The 23,018-nt window shown below is 40.3% G+C and overlaps 2 protein-coding genes across 2 annotated transcripts; one reads left to right on the top strand and one right to left on the bottom strand.

Annotated features, from left to right (window-relative positions):
* The first annotated feature begins 480 nt into the window (after positions 1–480).
* Positions 481–1,344, top strand: LOC27207752 (probable 60S ribosomal protein L37-A). The gene is made up of 3 exons (XM_016183425.3): positions 481–648; positions 792–927; positions 996–1,344. The coding sequence occupies exons 1-3, from the start codon at positions 646–648 to the stop codon at positions 1,139–1,141; spliced, it is 285 nt and encodes a 94-aa protein (XP_016039363.1). The 5' UTR covers positions 481–645; the 3' UTR covers positions 1,142–1,344.
* Positions 1,345–2,670: 1,326 nt separating this feature from the next.
* Positions 2,671–14,058, bottom strand: LOC6740135. Its single transcript, XM_016181089.3, has 9 exons — positions 13,408–14,058; positions 8,208–8,354; positions 6,413–6,675; positions 4,911–5,199; positions 4,503–4,848; positions 4,074–4,436; positions 3,688–4,004; positions 3,473–3,621; positions 2,671–3,406 (listed from the first exon to the last, which is right to left on the bottom strand). The coding sequence occupies exons 1-9, from the start codon at positions 13,775–13,777 to the stop codon at positions 3,173–3,175; spliced, it is 2,478 nt and encodes an 825-aa protein (XP_016039362.1). The 5' UTR covers positions 13,778–14,058; the 3' UTR covers positions 2,671–3,172.
* Between the last annotated feature and the right edge of the window lie 8,960 nt (positions 14,059–23,018).

The raw sequence follows: 23,018 nt of genomic DNA, 5'->3' as shown, positions 1-23,018 counted from the left end.
CTACAAATTGGCGGGCAAAAATAAGCGCCATCTATTGGCCTTTTGTAGGAGCAGCTGATTTAACATAGCAGATCGCTGTTAAAATGCCTTCATGCCACGTGCTGTTGTGCTATCGAATTGGCAACCGATAGTAGTGCTGTTAGGCGCAAGTCTGCTGTTATGAGCAGATATGATAGTAGTGCTGTTAGGCGCAAGTCTGCTGTTATGAGAAATTTATGTAATTGGTATTTAGATATAAGGCTGTACATTTTGATAACTGTATGAATAGAAACAATAATAGTTTAATTAAAACAGAGACATTATTGTGAAGTATTCTATAATTACGTAAAGTGGCTGTACATTAATGAAGTATTTTTGTAGTTCAGCATATAATTAAATTTCCTATCGGGCTGGCAACTCTGCGCCTGCTAAGCCACCAAATGGCAACACCATATATACCAGCTTTCGGTATTTAAGCAACCCTGCGCAACAGAACTATCGATACTCACGCAAGACGGCCACACTAATATCTGCTCACCACCAGCGTCTCTTCTTCTTCCCTTTTCTTTTTGCTGCGCTTCCGGAGAAGTCGTCTTTACTAGAAGCCACGTGCTAAATTTGTAGTTTGCAAGTTTCGTTCGATTCTTGAACCGTTCGCCACGAGAGATGGTGCGTACAATGTGCTCATTAAAACGAAATATACTTTCCCTGCCAGCCAGGCAGCCTATTTCGAGTGTTTTCCCCTATATTTTTTTGAGTGTGCTGTGTGCCTGCAAGCCGAATTACTAATACCCTGCGTGTTTCCATTACAGACGAAGGGTACCTCCAGCTTTGGTAAGCGCCACAATAAGACGCACACTCTGTGCCGTCGCTGTGGCCGCTCCTCCTACCACATCCAGAAGTCCACTTGCGCCCAGTGCGGATACCCCGCCGCCAAGTTGCGTTCCTGTAAGTCAAGATGCCCCAATCCCCGCCCAGTAACCAGGTTAATAATTGCATTCCCCCCCGCACACTAGACAACTGGTCCGTGAAGGCCAAGAGGAGGAAGACCACCGGCACCGGTCGCATGCAGCACCTGAAGGTTGTGCGTCGCCGTTTCCGCAACGGATTCCGCGAGGGCACCCAGGCTAAGCCCAAGAAGGCCGCTCAGTCCAGCAAGTAGAGGGCTCTGTGTATCCCAAGATGTATATCCCACACCGGGATATATGGACGGAGATAGCAGCTGCTCCTTTAACCGCAGATAACGACAGCCTCCAGTTGATCAACGTGTACACACCATCCAAAATCCACTGAAAATGGCCCCTCAACATGGCTAATAAATCGCTCGAGCGCTAATAAATGAACGTTTTTTTTTATTAAGTGAAACTGGTGAATATTTTTTTATTGTTTGTGCAACAAAAGTGAAATGTGACCGAAAAGCGATCAAAAGATAGCGTGCAAACGGCCAATATCCATAACCAAACGCTTGTAGGGCTGATTTCCTCGTGGTTCTCGCAGAAATTGTTAGTGTCCACTGGCAGTCGAATACTTTTCTAGGGCAGGCCATCCACGTAGTTTTTATTGAAAACTTAAAAAGAACTATTTTATATAGTCAGCTATAAACTCCAAGAGCTTCAGTAACTAAACCAAAAGTATGGCAATTCATTCCACATTGCTCAAATGTAATGTAAAATCGCTTTTTGTGCTATTCTAATTAGAATGCATTGTTTGGCAAAAACTTATTTAGAAATTCTTCAGTTCATAATTATTTTAATCTCTAAAGCCAATCAATTGAATCTGATTATTGTTTTACTTAACTAAACAACATAAATCGTTTAAAGCAGCGAAAAACGTGTTCTGTTCATAAAATGATAGTTTCTGGTTACCATGAACTGTAATACTTTAATAATACTACTTGGACGTAGCCCCTTATATAGTAAAACACATGGTTAACGATTAACGATTTAAAATGGTTGTAGTTTGTCAATTCACGAGAGCACTCGTTCTAAAAGTAATTAGAAAAAAACACTTTTTGCCGGTGGTTACAATGCCCAATCTTACAATATTTATATATCACAAAATTCAACAAGCAAGACGGCAAACAATGTCCAAAATATAAATAAATGCCTATATTAAAGATCAATTACTAATATGTTTTAGGAATGTAAATGTGATATTTCCAAATATTTATTTCCGTTTACATTTAACGATTTAACATCGAAACCTTTTGCTTGCCACTTGCTTTAACCAAATTCTAGTTACAATGGGCTAAGGTAGCAGACAGAAATTAATATTTATTTAAATGCTTATTGCATTTTGAAGGTTTTCTTATTTGCAACAAATAGCAGCATAAAAATAACAATTGTGTACAAGAAGCGATTTTTAATATAGCATATTTAGTACTGAATTACACAGAAAGCATAGGATTTTTTTACACAAGCTGTTTTGCCTTGCCACTTTGACTGCGATTATAATGAAGGTATAGAATTTATTAGTATTAAAATCGATTTAAGTTTGCGTTCTTACAGTTTTATAGTATTGTTAATGGCGATCCAGTTCCTCTAAAACTTAACCAATTTTTTGGCGTTCGCTACCATGGCTGCTCAAACTGTAGCCGCGCTTCTTATCACATTTCAGTTGCTCCAAAACTGTATGCTCTGAATTTGAATATTGCATACTTTCAGGAATTCATTCACACCAAACGCTTGAAGGTTTTTTTGTAACATATTTATATATTTTATTAATTAAATTACCATTTAAAAACTGACATTCGACCTCGCTTAAGGTAACGTAAGTATTCTAATAAACATGGGCCCCGAGAGTCTAAGTCCAGGGCCCCAATATCATGTGAATATGATATGATATAGGGTTCCCCAGCAGAGACTACCTCTCGAGGCCCGGTTTAGCAAGCAAGATAATATCGTACATCAAGCAGTGATTGATTGGTTTATGACTACGAATCGGTTCGGTTCGGTTCTTAATTGTCGCTCGATTTGACTAATAGTACAATTTACAATGTATAAAGCGTTCCACTAAAACTAGGGGCGGTCTTGTATTGAACTCGGGGGGAAAGGCTGTGGGATGTGATGAGCACATGGACGGATTGGATGGGATCTTTTTTGGGGATTTCGCTGGGGATCACTAAACATATTGCCACTAAATGCTAAGACATTTACAAGTTATACATAGCTAAGAAAGAGTGTGTGCATCCAGACTAATCCGAGTGCGGATGATGCGATTGTAGGAGGGCAGTGCTGCTGGGCTGTGAGGCTAGTGTCGTTGTCGTCGCATCCTGGGACTCTGCCCCCTTGGCTTTGCTATCCTTCACCACCTTTGCCGCAGTGGGTCGCTTGATCAGCAGCTTCTTTAGATTCTGGAACGGCGCATCGAAGAGCACCGTCAGGGCCACGGAGGCCAGGAAGATCGATATGAATTCGTTGGTATCGAGCTGCGTTGAGCAAAAAGAACAAGAAAATAAATTCTCTATACAAGCTAGATCTGGGGGGCTACCTACAATAATCGAAACAAAGTTGTAGTAGTGGTGAATGTGACGCCTTCGGCCGACATTAAAGAAGAACACGGGGAACTGCGTCAGGTAAATGGCATACGATAGCTTCGTGGACACCTGGAAACCGCGCCAGGCAAACAGCTTCGTCAGTTTATCTGCGTAAAATAACATAAAAATAAATTAACAACTCGAAACCAGGGATGTTCGTTCACAACACCCACTTGTATATCCATTATGGGAGACAAAGACGATCCAGGAGAAGAACAGACACCAGGCGATCGGCGCAAAGGCGGCGTATATGGCTGCATGGGTGGAGTTGTACACATAGTTGATGTCACCCATGGGCGCCGGTCCCAGCAGAGAGGCCAGCACACAGACGGTGGCCACCAGCCAACCAAGTCGCAGCTGCAGGCTGCTCAGCCGGGCATTCTGATACTTGCGCAGCACATAGCCCAGCAGGATGCCCATTATGTAGACCGTGGAGCGGTGGGGCGGGAACGAGTACATGTAGTCGGCGGTGCGGAACAGGCGCTGAATGCTGGTAAGGAATATCACAAACATATCGATGAAATTTCCATCATATATTTGCACTTATGGCTAAACTCACTTGGTGCCAAAGTAGATATAGTTGGACAGCTGGTTGACAATCGTGGTGTAATACCTAGCCGCCGTACCCACCGTGCAGAGCAGCAGCAGGGCGAAGAGACCACGTCGTGGCCAGCGCCACAGTGCCAGGATGAGGAGTGGAGCCACCGCAAAGAGTTCCGTATCGATGCCCAGATGGTGCGTGTGCGTCAGGCACATCTCACTGAACCCAAAGTAGTTGTGAATGAAGAGCAGGTTGCGCCACCAGTTCTTCTTGCAGATGTCCGCATGGTGGCCCACCACCAGATTCCACTGGGGTCCACTGCCCCACAGAGGCAGCACATACGTGCAGAAGAGGATCAAGGCGGCCAGGGGCGGAACAATCCTGCAGCGGGTAAACCAATTCGATTAGTAAAAGCAATTAACTAATAAAAGTTAACCTCATGCCCACCTCATCAGTCGACTAATGTACTCGTTCTTCAGCCTGATGGGTTGCTGCTTCATGAGGCGACCAAAGAGGGAGTAGGCTGTCAGCATTCCACTGAAGAGCAGGAAGGGATCCGTGTAGAGGGAGGCAGCTCGTCCAATGACCGTCCACGGCTGACCCAGACTCTCCGACATGGCGGTGCGATTGTTGTACGGATTGAAGAACATGGCCATGGACTTGTGCGAGAAGATCAGCATGATGGCGTTCAGGAAGCGGATGCCATGCACCGCTTCAATGTCTCCGGGAGCACTGCTCGTGCTGAAGAGCCAGCGCAGGTTCTTGTCCAGCGAGAAGGCCGTGAACCAGGGATCTGAAAATGGAATCACCCTTACATATATGACTGCAACTAGATATAAAGCTTGGAGAGCTCACTCTGCTTGGGCTGCGACTTGGTGGACCGATCGTAGATGGTGGACAGAACGGCCACGGAGAGCACGAGCAGGAAGAAGCGCACCGCCCACGTGGTGTTCCGATCCCAGGGCCGCTGATCCCGCACCTGGCACATCTGGGGCTCCACGCGCACATTGAAGGTGATGCCCGTGGAGGCGGTCTGGTTGCCCAGATACTCGGCCACACTGTACTCCACATCGCGGGCGGAGCAGCCGGAGGGCACACAGAGGCCCCAGTTGATCAAGGAGTAGCGGGGCACTCGGTGACCAGGCTGGAATTGCACAGAAAAGTAAACGTTTAGAGCGGATCGTTCGCTTGGCGATGACGCAGGAGAACCGCCCCATCCTCGCCAGGTTAATTGCCGATGCTGAATAAACCGGGGTCTCTGACCCACACGCCTCCATTACTCTCGAAAACATAAAAACAATGACTAGTTGAACGGGATTCGAGTGGCAATTCAATTAAGCCAGGTCGCGTTTGTTCCGCCCGTACACTTGATAATTTTGCAATTAACATTATCTTTATGTGTGTTCTAAACTAAGTGATCTTTTCAACGGTAAATTACGTGTTTACATAGGTTTTTCAATTATGCGATTTTAACTGCTCACTCGAACCTGTTTTTCTTTTCCTGACTTGCTGTTATAAAAAGAATATTTCAATATGTAGGTTATATTATTAGCAGTTCGCCATTGTTGGTATTATTTATAAATAACTTGTCAAGATCTTCAGCTTATTAAAATATGCGCATATTTAATTGAACACCCAAATGATTATATATAATATTTAAAAAGTATTTGCAAAGCGATCGTAAGTTAATTACAAATTGTTCAGCTTACTTGAAGTCAAAACCGGAACGATTTACTTATTCATTCTTTAGTGAAATTTATATAATTCTGATTGCGTTGACATAAGTGTATAAATCACAACAAACAATTTATATTCAAATGCCTAACTCTTTTCTTTTTCTTTTCCCATGTAGAGATCCGTAATTTGTCCGTCCGGCTGTCCGTTTGTCCGGTTTCTGGGTTCACTGGCCTGAGTTTAGCTTACGGCTTCGATTTCTTGGCTATGATTCAAAATTTGCATTTTACGACCATCTATCGCGTTTGATTATTTCGCCTTCGCCTTCCGTTGGCAGTTTTTCGTCTTTGGTCAAGTTCAATGTCGAAGTCCAACATTTTAGCGGAGCAATGCTAATCAATTTATTTGGCCAGCAAGTATATACTTTCATATACACAAGCAAAAAAAATGTGTGCGAAATAAAAAAAAAAAAACAAAACAAACCCAAAATATATACAGTATAATTTGATTTAACTTAATAAATTTCAGAATGCGCAAAAAACATATGTATGTTATATATTTGAGATCAATAAATTCCGCGTGCCCAAGTGATTCAGTTCATTCCCTTGATCTGGTATCCCAGTCACGTGCTCCATTAAAGGAACCTTGCGATGTGGGAACTCAAATGCCTGGCTACTACTCACGTCGTTGAACTCGCTCTTGAAAGGTCCATGCGATTGGATCAGCTTGAAGAAGCTCTTCAAACGCTTCGAATTGTGTGGCAGAACGGGCTGGGCATAGGCCAAACAATACTGGCCCCGGATGATGGAGTCATCATCCAGATCCTGGCCCGCATCCTGATCCGGTTTCATGCGCTGCTGAATGCCCAGGCACTGGTCAAAATCGCCGGGTTGATTGATGTTGCCATTGAGAATGCCCGAGTTCAATTTGCCACTGGAGTCGTGCACTATTTATAATAAATAAGAAGTAAATATATTAGGTTTACATTTAATATTTAAAGTATAAAAACCCCCTTTAAGATTGAATTTGAAATGTATCTACTCGCTTGGCAAGTCTTCATTGGAGTTTTTGTAGGACCTTTGCATTTTAGCTTCCAGTTCTGTTCTTAAAAATAGGTTCTATCCATTTAAATGCAAATTAAATTTCTCCCGTTTCCTAATTTTTTGTTTCATTCCCAAAAAACCAGAACTCATTGGTTAATGGGTATAGATATATAGCTGTCTTCATCAAATAGTAAATGTCAATAAACTTGTGAAAAATTAGCATATTGATATGAATTAGTCGTTTAAAGTCAGCGACCGATTGAAAAATAATAGATTAACTTAAATATCAATGAAATTCATAACATATATATTCATATTATGAATATTACATGGCACAGTATTTTCACTACTATACCTATTTAATTATGTGATCTTCGAAATATGAATGCCCATTCGTTTGGCATTCATCTTATTCATTCAGTTGGAGATTCCTCGAATAGCTGAATATGTGATCCATTCAGCTTCACGTTTCGCTTTCGAGTGGGGGGTGTGTGTGTTTTGATGGGCGGTGGGCGGTGGGCGGTGGGCGGAGCGACTGTGACCTTGACTGTGATCGCAACTCGTAGCGCCTCTCGTTCTGATTCTAAGCCTCTGTCGACGTCGACGTCGTTGCGGTCTTTTGTGTCAAGTTCGCGTTCGCAGTGGCAATTGAAATCGCTATTTTCGCTCATGTTTGCAATTTTGCTGCTCTTGGCTGGAAATTCGCTAGATGCAACTGGCATTGCCACATGCTCGTTCATCTGAGTGTGTGTGTGTGTGTGTGAATGTGGGTAAAGTTCGACCATTGGCCTTCACTTTGGATCACATACAGCTGCAGCTACAGTGCCGGCCATAAAAGTAAGTCATGTGCTTCCTAAACAACTACAAGCTACTTCCTAGAATAATTCCAAAAATATATTCTAAAAAATTTGCACTTTCTATTTCTTCTTACAAAACCCATTTTCTATCTATACAAAGTTACTTTGTCATGCTTTTAGAATTCCCATTAATACTTATGATTATATTCGTTGTGTATCTATTATCTTAGCCGGAATAGTATCATTTGATGCATTCGACTTTGGGGTCTTTCGATTCATGTCGACTCGTCTGGCGGTCACGTCGAAGTCGATGCTGAAAGTCAACGGCGACTGCGACTGCAGCTTCAGCTGCTGCCAGTTGGCAATGACTCCAATTCGAGCCGAACGTCCCCCGACTGGTTCTATGGTTCGATGGCTCTATGGTTCTACCGTTCTCCGGTTCCTTAGCTCTCCGGTTCTATGCATCCAAGTGTCCACTTGCAGAACTAGAACCCCAGCGCCAAACTGGCCAATTTGTTGACTGTCATGGCGTGACCTTGCAATTGCCCCCAAGCCAAGTCAGCTCAGCCCAACCCAACTTAACCACCACCTACCTACTTATCGACTCAAGTTTGTTTAGCCAGCTTTTGAGTACTCACTCTTCAGAGCCCACAGATCGAAGTTGTCCAAGGCGTTCAGAAACTGATGCATCTGCCGGCGACACAAAGTCGAGGCATCCGGATTTCTGGCCGCGTCGAAGGGTTGCGTAATGGCCAGAAAACGCTTGCCAATGTTGTACAAGTAGGCTGGAAGTAAGGAAGTGCATAGGAATTATTAGTAAATTTATATACATTAAACTTAAAAAAAAAACACTTTTTATTACTCTGAACAAGATAATTGTTTAATTTATTTTGAACGCATTTAATAACCAATTACACTTTTCCGTTTGGTACATTTTTGCATATTTCAAGCTGCTAGTTAACTAAATTATACGATATTGAAATGACTACTTTGCTGCTGACATAATTTTGAAATGCTGCCCACTTAAAGTTAATAAATGTACTATTATATTACAAAATAAGCCAAAAATATACGTTATATATATTTATGATTATTTTTAAGTAAAGGAAATTTGATTTTCAATTGCACTCGTTATTATTAAGAATAAAAAAACCCGTGATTCACTGTAACCCAAATAAACAAACGAAGTTGCAAGTCAGCCAAGTCATTAAACTATTTTTCATATTTACAAGCAAACTCTAAGCCGTGTTCAACAAATATCAACAATTTTCTAACAGTTCAGAAAAACACTAAGTCCAACTTGTTACTTGTTTGCTATAATTTAAACAATCATCATAACGGAAATTACAATGCATCGAAATGATTTTTGTATAAATCACTGGTAATTTGTAATTGGTAGTCATTGTTATCCATTTTTGATAGTTTTTCGTTGCAAATTTTGTGATTGAATTTGATAACCGCTGATTATGGATCACTATGTTAATGCTTATCAATTTTGGACCGGATTTTGGACTATTAATCCGATTTAGATCATGTAACAAAGTGATTTTTCGTTTTATTATTTAATATATATTCAATTATACAAAATTATTATAGGATGTGTGCTATTTAGTTTGAGAACGTAACTATAAATTACTATGAGTATAGTTATGTTAAATCCTTTCTCTATGCATTAAAGAAATCACTTTGCTTATACAATTGCAATAATTATTGATTGTACAACTGATCCGTAGTCATGTTCACTCGAAATGGGGCCTGTTTATTGATTGCAGGCCATTTGAACCCCAAAAGGCACACAATATGGACACCAAATTGGACAAGGTCAGGCCCCTGGGCACGTGGGCCATCCGAACAAACAGGAAGTGAATCGAGCCGAGCAGCCATTCATTGAGATCCAAGATGGATAATGAGGCGCCGCCAAATGGACGAAGAAAATGGTGATGGCAGAACATCGCCTGGATCTTGGAGAGCTTCCAAGTCCAAGTGAACAGCCGTTCATCAGCATGCCAAACTGGTGTCCCAATCCTAATTAACATTTTCATTATCATGCTGGCCACTTTTTATGCTAGGCAGATCTCATTTCAAATGCCGATCGCGTGGCTCCAGCCATCGAACATCAATATATCAGTCGCCGCCTGCATCCGTCTACTTATATATATATTTATTTTTTTGGGGCGTAGAAGGGGGCATCCCAAAAAACAAAGGGGGGTATCTCTGGGCAGTCCCCAAAGTGCTAAAATGCGTCAGAGTGCGACGAGATCTGACTGCCGAGTGCCTTTCGCCACCTGTCGTCATATTCTATATATATATGAGTATATGTATCTATATCTAAACTAAATTTGGAAAAACTCGCCGGCTGTACGGGGAGAAGGAAGAATGGAGAATTCTACAATTGTCAGTCCCGTCATGAAGATGCGGCAACAATGGCATCCGTGCGAAACATTTACAACCGGCTCAGCTCATTAACATCGCAAATTATGAAGATACAGAGGCATTGATATGACAAAACAGATCTTTAGGATAGTTTGTAAATGTGGCGTGAGTTAGCTGGTAACTCCCTTGGGATACCACTTCCAATGTTCTAGGAAAACCGCGGTTGAATGCCATTTCTATTTAATTTTCATTTCACAATACGACACTTTAGGATTTCGAAAAATATAGTTTTTAATTGTGGTTTGAGTGACTCAAGTGGGTTTAGAAATAAAATAGCCATTTATGGAGGTACTGACACTTTTGTTTAAGAGGATCATAAACCGCAGGATCCTGCTAACAAGCCCCTTAGTTAATTATTATGCAATTCGTTTCCAACCAATTTCATCTAAACGAAGCCCATCAAAAGCTTTGCCGAATCTTAAACTTAGAGCCATAGAGTGTTTTTACGATCTTCCAGCCAACGCATGATCGTAAATTTCGAACCATAAAAGCCAAGACAATTCATTGCTTGCATTCGTACAATGAAATCAAATTGAAAATGAAAATCAAAATGAAAAGTAAATTCGCTGGCAAGAAAAGGCCAACTGAAAGATATGTAGTATATGCTAAATGGCCGGCAGAGAATGTCATGTTGAACAAGAATCGCACTTTGGACCGGGCCAACAAGTGCAAGTGGCAACTGGCTGCCAGTTGGCGGCTTAATTAACCGTCTATCTCAGCTGAGTGTGCGTTTCGTATTCGTCTCTGACCCACTTGGCCGAGTTGCTAACTGAAAACTGAAAAACTGAAAACTGAAATTACTAAAAACTGAGCAGCACTACTGTATCGGCCGAATGCCAAGAGCCAACTCAACTAAATGGCAGCTGGACTCGCTAATATTGGCCAATATTCCTGCCCAACGAATTCGCGCAATCCTGCGATTACAAAAGAGCGTTCTAGTTAGTGGATCTGGTTTTCGATTGCCACCAGCCAGAATTGTAATGGCCAATTGTGGCGGTGAATGGGCCCATTTAATGTCTTGGCTGTTTGCGGTTGCTTGGCTTTGATTTATTTGAACAACAGCTCATGTTCGCTTGGCTGGCAAACAACCCATCTCGTTTGATAGTGCACAATGATTTCATCTAAGCCAATTAGCAGCGGATTATCTCCATTTGTTGGCACCTCCTCTCCTGGTAACCAGTCGAAACAAAATCGATCAGCACTTGTCACTTTGTGTTCGAAAACATTTTCGCCAGCCACTGCAATGCGATCACGATCGACTTCGTCCCCGGATGAAACAGTGTTTTGTTTGTTTGCTCATCATACACTGAGACAAAGATATTTGCATTTGCACTGCACTGTTAAATCAATAAAATGCTCTTGAAAAATGAGAAGACATAATGTGGAATAAATCCGAAAACTATATAGATGCCAAAAGTATAAAATTCCAACTGTAGAACAACCCCAACTTTTTACAGTGCACCACTACTCAACTTAAACTGGGCTTTTAAGTCAATATTTATCAAGTCAATTGGCAGTTTAACTTTGGTTTGCCACCGAACAGTAAAAAAAAAGCGGCTTGTCGAAGTAGCCAATTTGCCACCGTTTATAGGTTCTTGGTATCTCAACGGGTTAGATATCTTAACCTTTAGCTGGACGACTCATCATCGCTGTCATATTCATTTCCATTTCCACTTCCATCATCATAACTATTTGGTGAATCGTTATTCGCACTATTTTGGGCATATGGATGGTTAGGTGGATGGATGGATGGTTGGATCGATGGACGTATGGATGGATGTATGGATGGATGGTGGACAACACGTTTTGCGTTTTATGACAGGCCTTTAACGGTACCTGGGGTACCTGGTCAAGTGGTCGCGCACTTATGGGTGGGATGATGGCTTCGTGATATGGTGTAAGTATATGCACATTCACAGGTGCGACACGAATAAAAAAAAAAGAAGAAGTAAAAAAATAAAAACACAACACTACAGAGCAACAAATCGGCGACAAGCAACCACTCGGCGAAGATCAATTACAAACAAAGCAGCCACAAAGTGGGCAAAAAACCGAAACCGAAACCAAAAGCCACTTAAGCTGGGTCGTCAAATGGGCTGGGCACTCGGTTGTATTATGTTATGCGCCGATTTTTTAATATTATTTTTTTTTTTTTGGAGGTACTACGACTGCGACTTGAATGGGGGAGGAACATCTTCATCGGACATAACACTCAGAATTGGCGCTGCTGCGAAACGATATTCGTTACGCATTGGCACTTTCGAGTGCTTGCGAGGAAGTGTTATTGGCATAACGTTATGTCATTACGATGGTGCTTGATGAAATGGCAAAACAATCTGATATTACGATATTCGCTACGACATTGCTTACGATATAAGGGTTAGGTACTGGAATATTATACATGAATTGCTAAACTTAAGTAATTTGTTTTTTTATAATATGAGTATAAATTCGTTACGATATAAAAAACGATATTCGGCTTTAATGTTAAGCAATCCAATGTAATGAAGTGCAGCTCAATTTTATTAAATTATAAAAATACATCAGCTGTTTTCTGTGCATTAAGCTAAGATCATAATCAATACAAAAAAATAAAAAATAATACAAAAACTGCATGCACATTGTAAATAACTTGCAAACAAATAATACATGTCCCTCATTTCGACATTCACTAAGTGCGACAAATAATTAAGGCGACGATAAATAAATACATAAATAACAACATGAGCTGCTGAATAATCCTAAGATGCTGCTTAGCAATTAAGATAATTACTTCTGTAATTTAAGGCGATAACAGTCGAAGCAATTATATGGGCTAAACCTCCAAATTTCTGAGCTCGCTTACGTGCGGCGCGACCTTATCACATTATGCAGAGCAAAAATGCAATAAAATACAAAGAAAATTTGTTTCGTTTACGTGAGACTTCGCACATTGCCTTGACTGGGCCACTCCGTTCGCAGGAACCAGTGAATATCGAGTGTCTGGAAAGCCCCCCAATCAGCCAGGTCCGAAATGAGGTCCTAACTTTAAGTGCAAATATTTGGCACCGGAAAAGAAAATAAAAAAGATCCAACAAGGCCAAACCTTTTAACAAGAATAAGTGGCCAACAAAAGGCGAGCCATCGATTAGATAAGCCGTGATTTAAGCTCACTTTTCGGGATGGACCTAACATATGTACACACACATGTAGGTACGATCAGCCGGAAGTGGCCCGCAAAGGTGACGCATCTTGGCCAAATACGAAACGGTCAAGCAATTGATTTTGATTTGACGAACGCGCCTCTTATGCAATCGCTATCGAAAATCCCATTACAATTGCAGAAATCGCCGAACGAACATTCAAAGTGCCCAAGGCCACGATGTGGGCGTCGTGAGAAAGTAATGGATCGCCCACTTGACTTACCCCTTTCATCCTCCTCCACTTGGTCGTCGTCATCCTCCGCCGGTTCCATCTGGTGTATCGTGTAATTTCCAGGCGTTACCGCATGCAGCTGACTCAAATTGGCCGTCTGATATTCCAGGATTGTTGTCGTCGCATCGTCCGCAAATAACTTCAGACTATAGTTGACCTTATCCTCGAAAATCGATGCTATTTTGCTCTCCAGCTTATCAGCAGACACATCGCCAGCATCGGATGCGGAATTAGCTCCGGCCAAAAGATTATCGCCCAAATTGCAATTGTCCTTCAGATTGCACGTGGGCTGGACCACGCCCTCGAGCGCCTGACTACTGGCAATAGCTACCAGTAGTAGTGCTAGCATATGCCGCGACATCCTGTCAAGGATCCTGGATCAACCCAACCCCTTTTAAGTACTTTTCTATGCGACTTATAAGCTTGCAGTTCTCTGGCACATAATCACACAATTACTCCACACACAAGAGCAAAGGACGCAACAGAAATGAACACCAGAAAAAAAATGGGAACTATTGAAATAGTCAATTTTGTCTTGCAACTGCGGCGATCGATGATTTCTCGGATCGTTTGTGTCAGCGTTCAGCGAATTAAATTAAGCGACCGCCAAGACGAAACATTCAACGTCAACTGATTGTCCAAATGCCGCCGAGCATACGAAGACCGCTCAGGTTCGGCGGTTCGGCGGTTCGGTGGTTCGGTGGGTCGGTGGTTCGCTGGTTGGGTGGTTCGGCGGCGGCTTAGCAGCTCAGCGGCTCAGCGGTTCGGGGGCCTAAAACCAGCGATTCTCTATGTGTAGGTCAGTATCTGTGTTGGCGTCATGTATCTGTGTTAGCCGCAGACCGAATTTCAAAACCAAATGCAAGCCGAATTTTGAGCGACTATAGACGAATCCGATTCCGATTCCGATTCCCATTCTCCGATCTCCGATCTCGTAGCTCTGAGAATTGCATTGGCCGAATGGTTAGCCTGCTTATTGCAACCGAGAATCCCAGACTCTTCTTCCCACATTCGGCACTATCTATTCAGCTATCGACTAGTGCTAATTGTGACCACACTTAGAGCCCTGATTGCTCTATTCGAATCGTCTGGCGATCAAGAAATATTTTCATTTTCCCAAGAATTATCTCTACGCATTATAGAAATGCAAAAAAAAAAATACTCACCTGCAACTGCAATCAAAATTAAGACGTGCCAATTAAAGTCCAACCTCTGGGGCATAAACAACATCATATATGGCTTAAAACTTGATTTCGATATTATAAAATTAGAATATTTTCTTTTTTTTGCGTTACACATACAAATAGAAGGGAAATTTGCAAATTGGCATGACGCGACAGAATCGAAAGCGGTGAAAGATTCCAAAGAAAGGGTGAATGACATCAGCTTAGCTTTTAAGCAAATAAACAAAACTTTGAGGTCAAATTGGCCATGAAGATGTTTCGCAACAATTTCTTGCTGATCAATTGCATTCTGGACATCTAGTCGCAAAAAGTTTGGAAATATAATTACAGTCAATTTGCCGACATGGGCCGATAACTCGTTTCGATGATTTGAATATATGCGGGAGAATCTCCAATGACTCTACAAAAAAATCAGCAGATGATTAAGAATTTACCAGAACTTGCCATTTACCACCGCCATTAATGGGGCAAGTCACATTCGCAATGGAAACTGACGCAAATCCATTGAAAGTGAGTCCGGTCTGGTCTGGTTGCCAATATCAAATTACCCAAGCCGACCCGACGCCGGCAATTTGCAGCTCGGTTAGCCATATGTCTATTTGGCTATACATATAGCCAGGCTCAGTGCTATATCCACCGATATATATGTGTGCATGGCTGTGGACATATCTGGCCAGCGGGTTCTTGCAACAGGCGCCAATTGCAAGCGGAACCAGAGCAGTGCCAACCAAAGCAAAAAAAATAAAAAAAAGAAAAAAATATAAAAAGAAAAGGAAAACATAAACAAAACAAAACACACATCGCGGGCCCCCAAAAACCCGCAGGCTTATCTATGAGTACAAGTATTTAAAAAAAGCAACGACTTTGTTGTTACTCCCTTTTTTAATAAAATATTCACACAAAAAAATGCATTTTAAACTCTATAAATAACTTAAACTGGCCATGTCTATACAAAATCATTTAGCCAATATCAAATAAAGCTTAGCTTTAAATTTCTCATTAAAAAAGTCAAGAATAATATGAATATCTACTTTCAGAAAGAAATTGATCGCCAGATAAATCGCAATAAATAATCCAGTTCTAGTACAACTTGAAATTTGACGTAATAAAATATAGCTTCTTAATCTGGCTGGAGCTTCAGATATATATTATCGAAGAGTTCTTGAAATGTCAAATATGACGATGTTCTGAGTGATATATGTGTGCTGATCTACCCATGAAATCCAACTAGATTAACAGGGAATGCGAAAATAACCATTCTCTTTCGTCGGCTCGAAAAAAGGAAGAATGTGGCAATTGACTCTGCGGCTGCCGCTATGATTCCACACTGTCAAAAAAAATGTATGTTTTGCTAGGCAATAACAAATATATTCTATTTTAATTATAATTCAATTTATGTGAAATAAAATAAAATAGATTATTTAAATCAATTAGAATAGCAATGAATTTATAGTACTGTTCAATTTGGTAAGATCCTATGGAGAACACCTCAAACTGTGAGTCTCATGTTTTAGGCGGTATTAAATTATATTAATTAACATTAATTAATTAAGAGATAGCAATGTTTTTCGAAGTGCACCTGTCGCTGCGACGGCTGGCCGTAGTTTTGGCCATGTCTGTTGGGGGGCCTGTGGCAATCTGAGCGAGTTTGGTTCCGCGGAACCAAGAGCCAACGTCGACGGCGACTCATTAACAGGCCAAGTTGCAAGTTGCTGTTGCGATTTTTCAAGAGGCAACAACCAACGTCCAAACGGCAACGTGCAACACTCGACTTGCGGCTCCAACAAGTGGCTAACCAACTGACGGACGGAGTGACGGAGTGACTGACTGATTGACTCGAGTTTGGCAATTTTGTGAAGTTTGCGTGGCTGCTTTGCCAATTGAAATGTTGCCGTCTTGGCTTTTTGGCATTTCGTGCGAATTTTCGTGAATTTTCCCGGCTGTTCGACTCCATTAGCCATCTAGAATTCTTGTTTGCCTGGGCAAACAGAGAGGGCCATGCCATTTCATCTCTTACCCATTTGCGGCGCTTCAAATGCATTCGAATGCACCAAACGAACCGGTTCTCCCCGGGAAAACAAAGAGATGTTACCAAATGGTGTATATCGTTGTATACAGTATGGTGTCCAACATGCACCAGCGACATCCAAAGATCAGCGATCCAATGGCGAAAGATCAAATCCATCAAATGCGATGGCAACACTCGTGGATCGGCTAAAGCCAACGGGGCGTATTGATAACACGATGTCTCTGTTTGTTTGCATGTGTACAAATATGTTTGCCGGTCAAATACATAGAGTTGCAAATCAAACATTAAATAGTGTGAGCAAAATGCAGAGTCAGCGAAGAACGAGCGCTTGGAAAACAAGTGATTTGGTTTTTTTTAGAACGCGTAAAAAAGTGGCAAAGCGTAAGAGTGCATAATGTCAATGAAACCTAATGAGTGGCTAGGCATAAAAAATAAATGAAATTAAGCCTTTTGGTAATCAAGAATTGCGTAAAGAGTGTGTGTAATTAAAAAACAATTAGAAAAAGAAGAAATGTCATGTTGGTATTGTCGAAAAAACATAGGGATTCCTCATTTGTTATTAAAATACAAAAAAAAAAGTACCAAATTGAATAAACAACTTACGAAAAAGACTTAGCCATTGCTCGGTTCGTTTCTTTGCAATAGTAATGAAAAACATTTAATCACTGATAAATTTAAACAAATGTGCGATCGTTTCAGACACACGCATCTTTTTCCCATTTTTGGGTTTTCCAATCCAATCAAAAATCCACTTGAGCATGGGTCAACGTGGGAAGTCAATGGGTTAAGAGAGGCCCAAAATGCCCCTGCATTCGCCTATGCATTTTGATGAATAATACGATGATGATGATGGTGATCATAAATGCGGATGATAATGATGACTCCCTTCAAGTTCGTTTCTTGTCTAAGTCTTTTGTTTTGCCACAGTGGAAAGATTGTGTTGCGTTATGTGTATGTCACACTGAAAGTTATATTTTCGATTGTTCATTTAATCAATATCAAATTTAATTGTGATAAATATCAAATTATAACTTATATATTTGTTTATTTTAATAAGATCAATATAATTGCAAATAACTCTTATAGTAAGCTATACATTTAAAGTAATTTCATTTTAATAATAGAGATTTTTTCAAAAGTGCATTGAAGGGGGCCAAACGGCCCCACCCCCCACATTTCGGTTCGCTTTCGCTTTGGTTTCCAACTCCTGCAACGACCTTGGACAGTTGTAACCCATTTTCAGTTTCAATTTCGATTTCGGCTTCAATTTCGCTTTCAACGGCTGCCACTGCAACGATTTGTATGTGGAATTTTAAACAGTTTCTTTGTCGTATTTCGTATTTTGAGTTGGCCCACGATATGCATATGATGATGTCGATGGCACTTGGCTGATAGCCCGGGTCCAAGTGTCTTGTTGGCTCGAAGGGCACTGTAGCTTGGCTAATTCCAACTCGGAATCGGATTGGGATTGGTTTTTAGCCAGGCCCAAAAAACGTGGCCACGTCACCGGACATCAAATCCATCCAACTCACATTGCATGTTGGATTCGTGTTTACTTTGTGGTCTTTATTTTATTTAAACTTTATCATTGTATTTTTAAGTTTTCAGCTTAATGGCTCTTTGTCCAATTAACGAGTTGAACTAATGCTAAAGTTCAAACTCAAATCGCACTGCGTAATTAAATATAATTAAATTTTTCAGAATCTCCCCGTCGAAACATTATTTTAGTCGCCATCACTGGCTTAGGTTGTGAGTTTTGATTTAAATTTGTTTAATGCACGAATTTAATGAGCAATTAATTCGCATAATGCCTCCACAATCATCAAATTTGCAGCACCTGAGGGCAAACATACAGGTTTATGCTCCGGAACAAACAACTTTCAAGAATCCAGCGATCTTTGCTCCCCGTTTGAAGATCATAGAATTGAAACTGAAATTAAGATTGATAGTCTTTAAATCATTTTTCCTATTCAAAAAACTGACACGCGACACATTAAAATGTACCCTCTAGCTATTTATGTTAAAAAAGCCTAAGATGTCAATCAGTTTTTGAGCATGAGTATGCTTAGTTATAAATAACTTAATGCCAACATAAATTTTAATAGTTGTAAAAAGTTTATAAAATATTTTCTTGCTGTAAGCAAAGACATACGTATTATAAATTCACAAAGACCTCCAGTAGAACTATGATACTAGCGCCAATTTCGCGATTCAGTAACTTAATTGTTACCTTAATTGAAGTGACTGTTCCGTGATTTTTAAGGAAGTTTAAACCGTGTTCCGCCATAATAGCTACTACATTTACACTTCCAAGCAGCTGGATGCATCATAAAAGTGGCCAAAGAACAAGGAAGTCGACAGCGGGCACACATTGCCACAAAACACATCCATGACCACTCGTACTTGTATGTCCATAACCAAACAACTAAATCCACATTGTACAAGTGAATAGCTAAAAACGAACAACTAACAGCAGCCAACCAAAGATGAAGAGCGGGCAGCAATTTAAATGCCGTAAAAACGATTTATGTTCGCGTATTTTACGCCTCGAAAAAATCCAAGCGAACCGTAGATACAGTGCGTCACAGCGTTGTAAAGCAGGTATATTGTATATTGTTTGAAAATTGAACATTGCTGAACAGGCTGAAACATTAGCAATGAGATAATTTCATTATATTACAACATTTTAAACACTTATAAATATCTTTCCAATTGTTTATAAATTGAATTGAAATGTGAGTTAAGTTATTCACTTTCAATGAGGATAGCCTTCCACTTATGTCGCGCACTGTCGCCAAAGGTATGTGCACATAGCCACGCTCATATGGAAACGATTGTCTGTTTGCTTTTGGCCAATTCATAAAGATGACTGAGATCAGCCTCCCCCTTCGCAGGTTCAAGGCCCCACAATAAAGGCACTAAAACAAAGCTGCGTGTTTACATTTGACAGAATCTACCAATCGAATTTGTGAACAAGAATTGATATTCAATGTTTGATTCTCTCATTTCTGGCATTCCAATACCAGAATCCCGTCGAAGTTCCGAAAGTGGTTTGCCAAATCGAATGCTTCGGACTAAGATTAATGGCGGGATATGATGCCAAAACTAGTCCCTCTGCATTTGCATACATTTAATTTTCAACTTTAAGCACTCATGGCCAAAAGCGGCGCCTTTATTCCCAAATCGATGTTACGCTAAGCCGAGAATTGGGATTATCTGCGATTTTTTGGCCCGGAAACATACGAAGCACTGAGGCGTGGTAGGAAAAATAGAAGACGATACATCCGATCGGTTCCTCGAATATAGTTCAAATAGTAATCGGTGAAGCTGAACGTCTGGCTCGCCCATTAGCTCTTCCTATTCCCCCGATATCGTGTACTATATATAGTGCCGAGTCATTCTTGGCGGGTAATAGATAATATGGGGGTCTGTATGTCTGAGGCTGGCCAACGTTGACTCAAGTCATTGACACGTCTATTTTGGGGCCAATGAATTCAGACTGAATTGATTTCAAAACGATCTGCATAGAGAGAGTGGTTTTAATGGCGCTATTTCGATACTTTATTGGACTACTAATAATATAGAACTTGCGGTTTTTCTTAGGTCAGGTTTGGCTCTAAACAAAATACAGATAGTTCGTTGGCATTCCAAAGATTTGTTCTATATCGAAGTTCTTATAATGTATATAGTATAGTAGCTCGCTATAAGCTACTGTGTTTAGCTAACCAATTTGCAACTAATTCAACTAGTTAATGTCATTTAGAAGGTGAGCAAAAACATCATTAAACAGTAGAATACAGATTCTCGTTCTTAGAACATTTTTGTATATCCACTTTCTGTTTCTTCTTATTCAATTATCATGGCGCGTTAGCAGTTTCTTATTTAAATTAGACTTTGTACAGTCTCTAAACTCAAGTATGGGGTAATCAAGTCGACAAATATCTGAAATTTATGCATAAATAATGAATCAGCAGAATGCCGGAATATGCTAATCACACCGGTACGTAATTCTATTTCTGGACTCGGTTGCCATTTAAGGGTCGATCCGGAATATTCGAAATCCGAACAGGTTAAGATCCATTCTATGCCATGGCTTTTCTGCTGACCCATCTGCAGTGTGTATGTTTACCATATCTTAATTCATTTCTTTGGATTTCGTTGGATTGTGCCGTCTTCAGCAAATCCGCTGGCATGCCAAGGCTATAGAAATACTGGCTATCTGTATACCCAGATATTTGGCTATATCGTATAGGGGCTTGGCTCTTGCTGACAATTTGGTTTATTTGGCAATCGGTTTTTGCTGAATTCTGTTTAACCGCTTTTAATTGTGACGAAGACAGCGGCAACGAGTCCAAATTGGCAACCGGTTCGGAGTGATCTAATCTAAGGGTTTTCGCTGCTGGACTTTTGAACATCTACCTTTTTTTTACTATTTATTTGTTCAGTTTTGTTTGAATCCGATTTGGGCGATTTGGCCAACACCTGTCAGCACGTTCGTATGCGAAATCGACGGCGGGAGCTCCCCTGGATTTTTGCCTTGGCTAACTAACTTATTGGCCAACTGGGCGCCCGGCTCGAAGTCCAGCTCGACCTTGACCCACCCTATAAGACCATGTTGTGGCCGGTTGTTCGGTGGTTATTCACTTGTTTTCGCTCGCTTTTTACGAAGTAAACAGTTTTGGACATGGGCATTGGGTATGTGCCAGAAAAACATGCCAACACTAGGTATGCCCACTTAAAGGTTCGCATTTTATAAATTAAACAATAGCTTATGATCTTTTATAATTTTAATCATTCTTATTGTATAAATTACTCAATTTCAATGTGTTTACTTCAACACAAAGAACTTACAAATAAAATCATATGTACATTTTAGCTTTTTATTTATAATAATATTACAAACTATTCTAGTACATTTTAAATACACATATTTCTTAGTATTAGAAAAAGCTTAGATTTACTTAGCTATGCTCACTGTCACAGCCTAAAAGTATTCCAAATAATCTGAAAATATGCAAAAGCTTTTATGGAATGCAAAATTAACAAGCTTGACATGCACAATAATATATTTTTCTTAATTATTATAAATAATGTAAAAACTTATCAACCACTTTTTCTCAAGAGCACATAACTTCCTTCTGTAAATCTAAGCAAATGCCATCCGCAAATGATAAGCTTTATGTAAAAAAAACCTAGAAAATAGTTGTGATAAGAACATTGCAACTTATTGAAATAATAATATAAACAGATTAATCAATCAGCCAGTAATCAGTCAGGTTAAACTATCAAATTCAGTTAATTACATTGATTAGTTTTGATTGCCAGGTGTGTGGTCTTAGTTAGTTTAAGTTACTAAGGCGATAAACAACTTTGTGAAATTTTTATAGTTGAAATATTACCTGATTGTATAGTTTCACAAGATAAGATATGGCGCAAAAAAGGAAGATATAATTATACAATGTATTATATTCTTTTATATTTTTGTACACAAGCTAAATTCTACCAGTGAAAAACATGAACTTTGCTCTCACTAGCATTACTATTCCCAATGATTAAGTTGTTTTTCACCTTAAGACGAAATGATGAAATCTTTTATATCGAGGGGGGGAATGTGGAGAAATAGAACCAGTTCTAAAGAGCTGTTTTACTATAAATACTTAAAAGAAATCCACATGTTCTAAGTGGGTCAACGCCTATCACATATCTGCCGTTCGTACGACGGTCGTTGTAATAGAACTCGTTTTTGGGTCTGACACACGGCACCGATGCAATGATAGCCCCTGACACGTTCCGTCGTCCAGCTCCATGGGATCCTCAATTTGGCGAGCGATTCGCTACACCTGTTCGATCGTATGCATACCTTTGAATACTTTTCATGGAATTGCAATATGCAGTTGAAAGGTTTGGGCTACATGCTCATATATCAATAATAATAGATAGTAGTAAACATCAATATTCATCTTTTTAGCACTCTAAATTTTACCTTTTTTCACTCTGAAATTCCCCGCTTAATATGTAACGTTCTCATTTAGTTCGTTTTTCGTCATAATCTAGTTTCGAGCACGTAATTTTTTGTTTATGACCAAAGTGTTTTTGGGCGTACTTTGAACAATTAATCAGTTTGCCTACGCAATATTTTGTAGCTGTTTGTAGGTCAAAAAGTGGTCCGATCTGAAAAACGAAGAAGAATGGCAAAAAGTGAAGAAAAGAGAACTTGTAAAATGGTATGCGAAGAAAACAAAATAAATACCGGTTCATTAAAGATATTAGGTGGTGTTAGTAGGATTAATTAATAAACTATTCATGCTACAAGCCGAAGTGATGCTACATCTTTTCGGAATCACGAGCGCACTTCCGTTCGCATAAACCTGGTGGCCGCCTATCGCCAA

The sequence above is a fragment of the Drosophila simulans genome, chromosome X, assembly GCF_016746395.2.
Source record: "Drosophila simulans strain w501 chromosome X, Prin_Dsim_3.1, whole genome shotgun sequence".
Lineage (NCBI taxonomy): Eukaryota > Metazoa > Arthropoda > Insecta > Diptera > Drosophilidae > Drosophila > Drosophila simulans.
The sequence above is the reverse complement of the archived record's forward strand: the minus strand, read 5'-3'. Positions and strand labels throughout refer to the sequence as shown.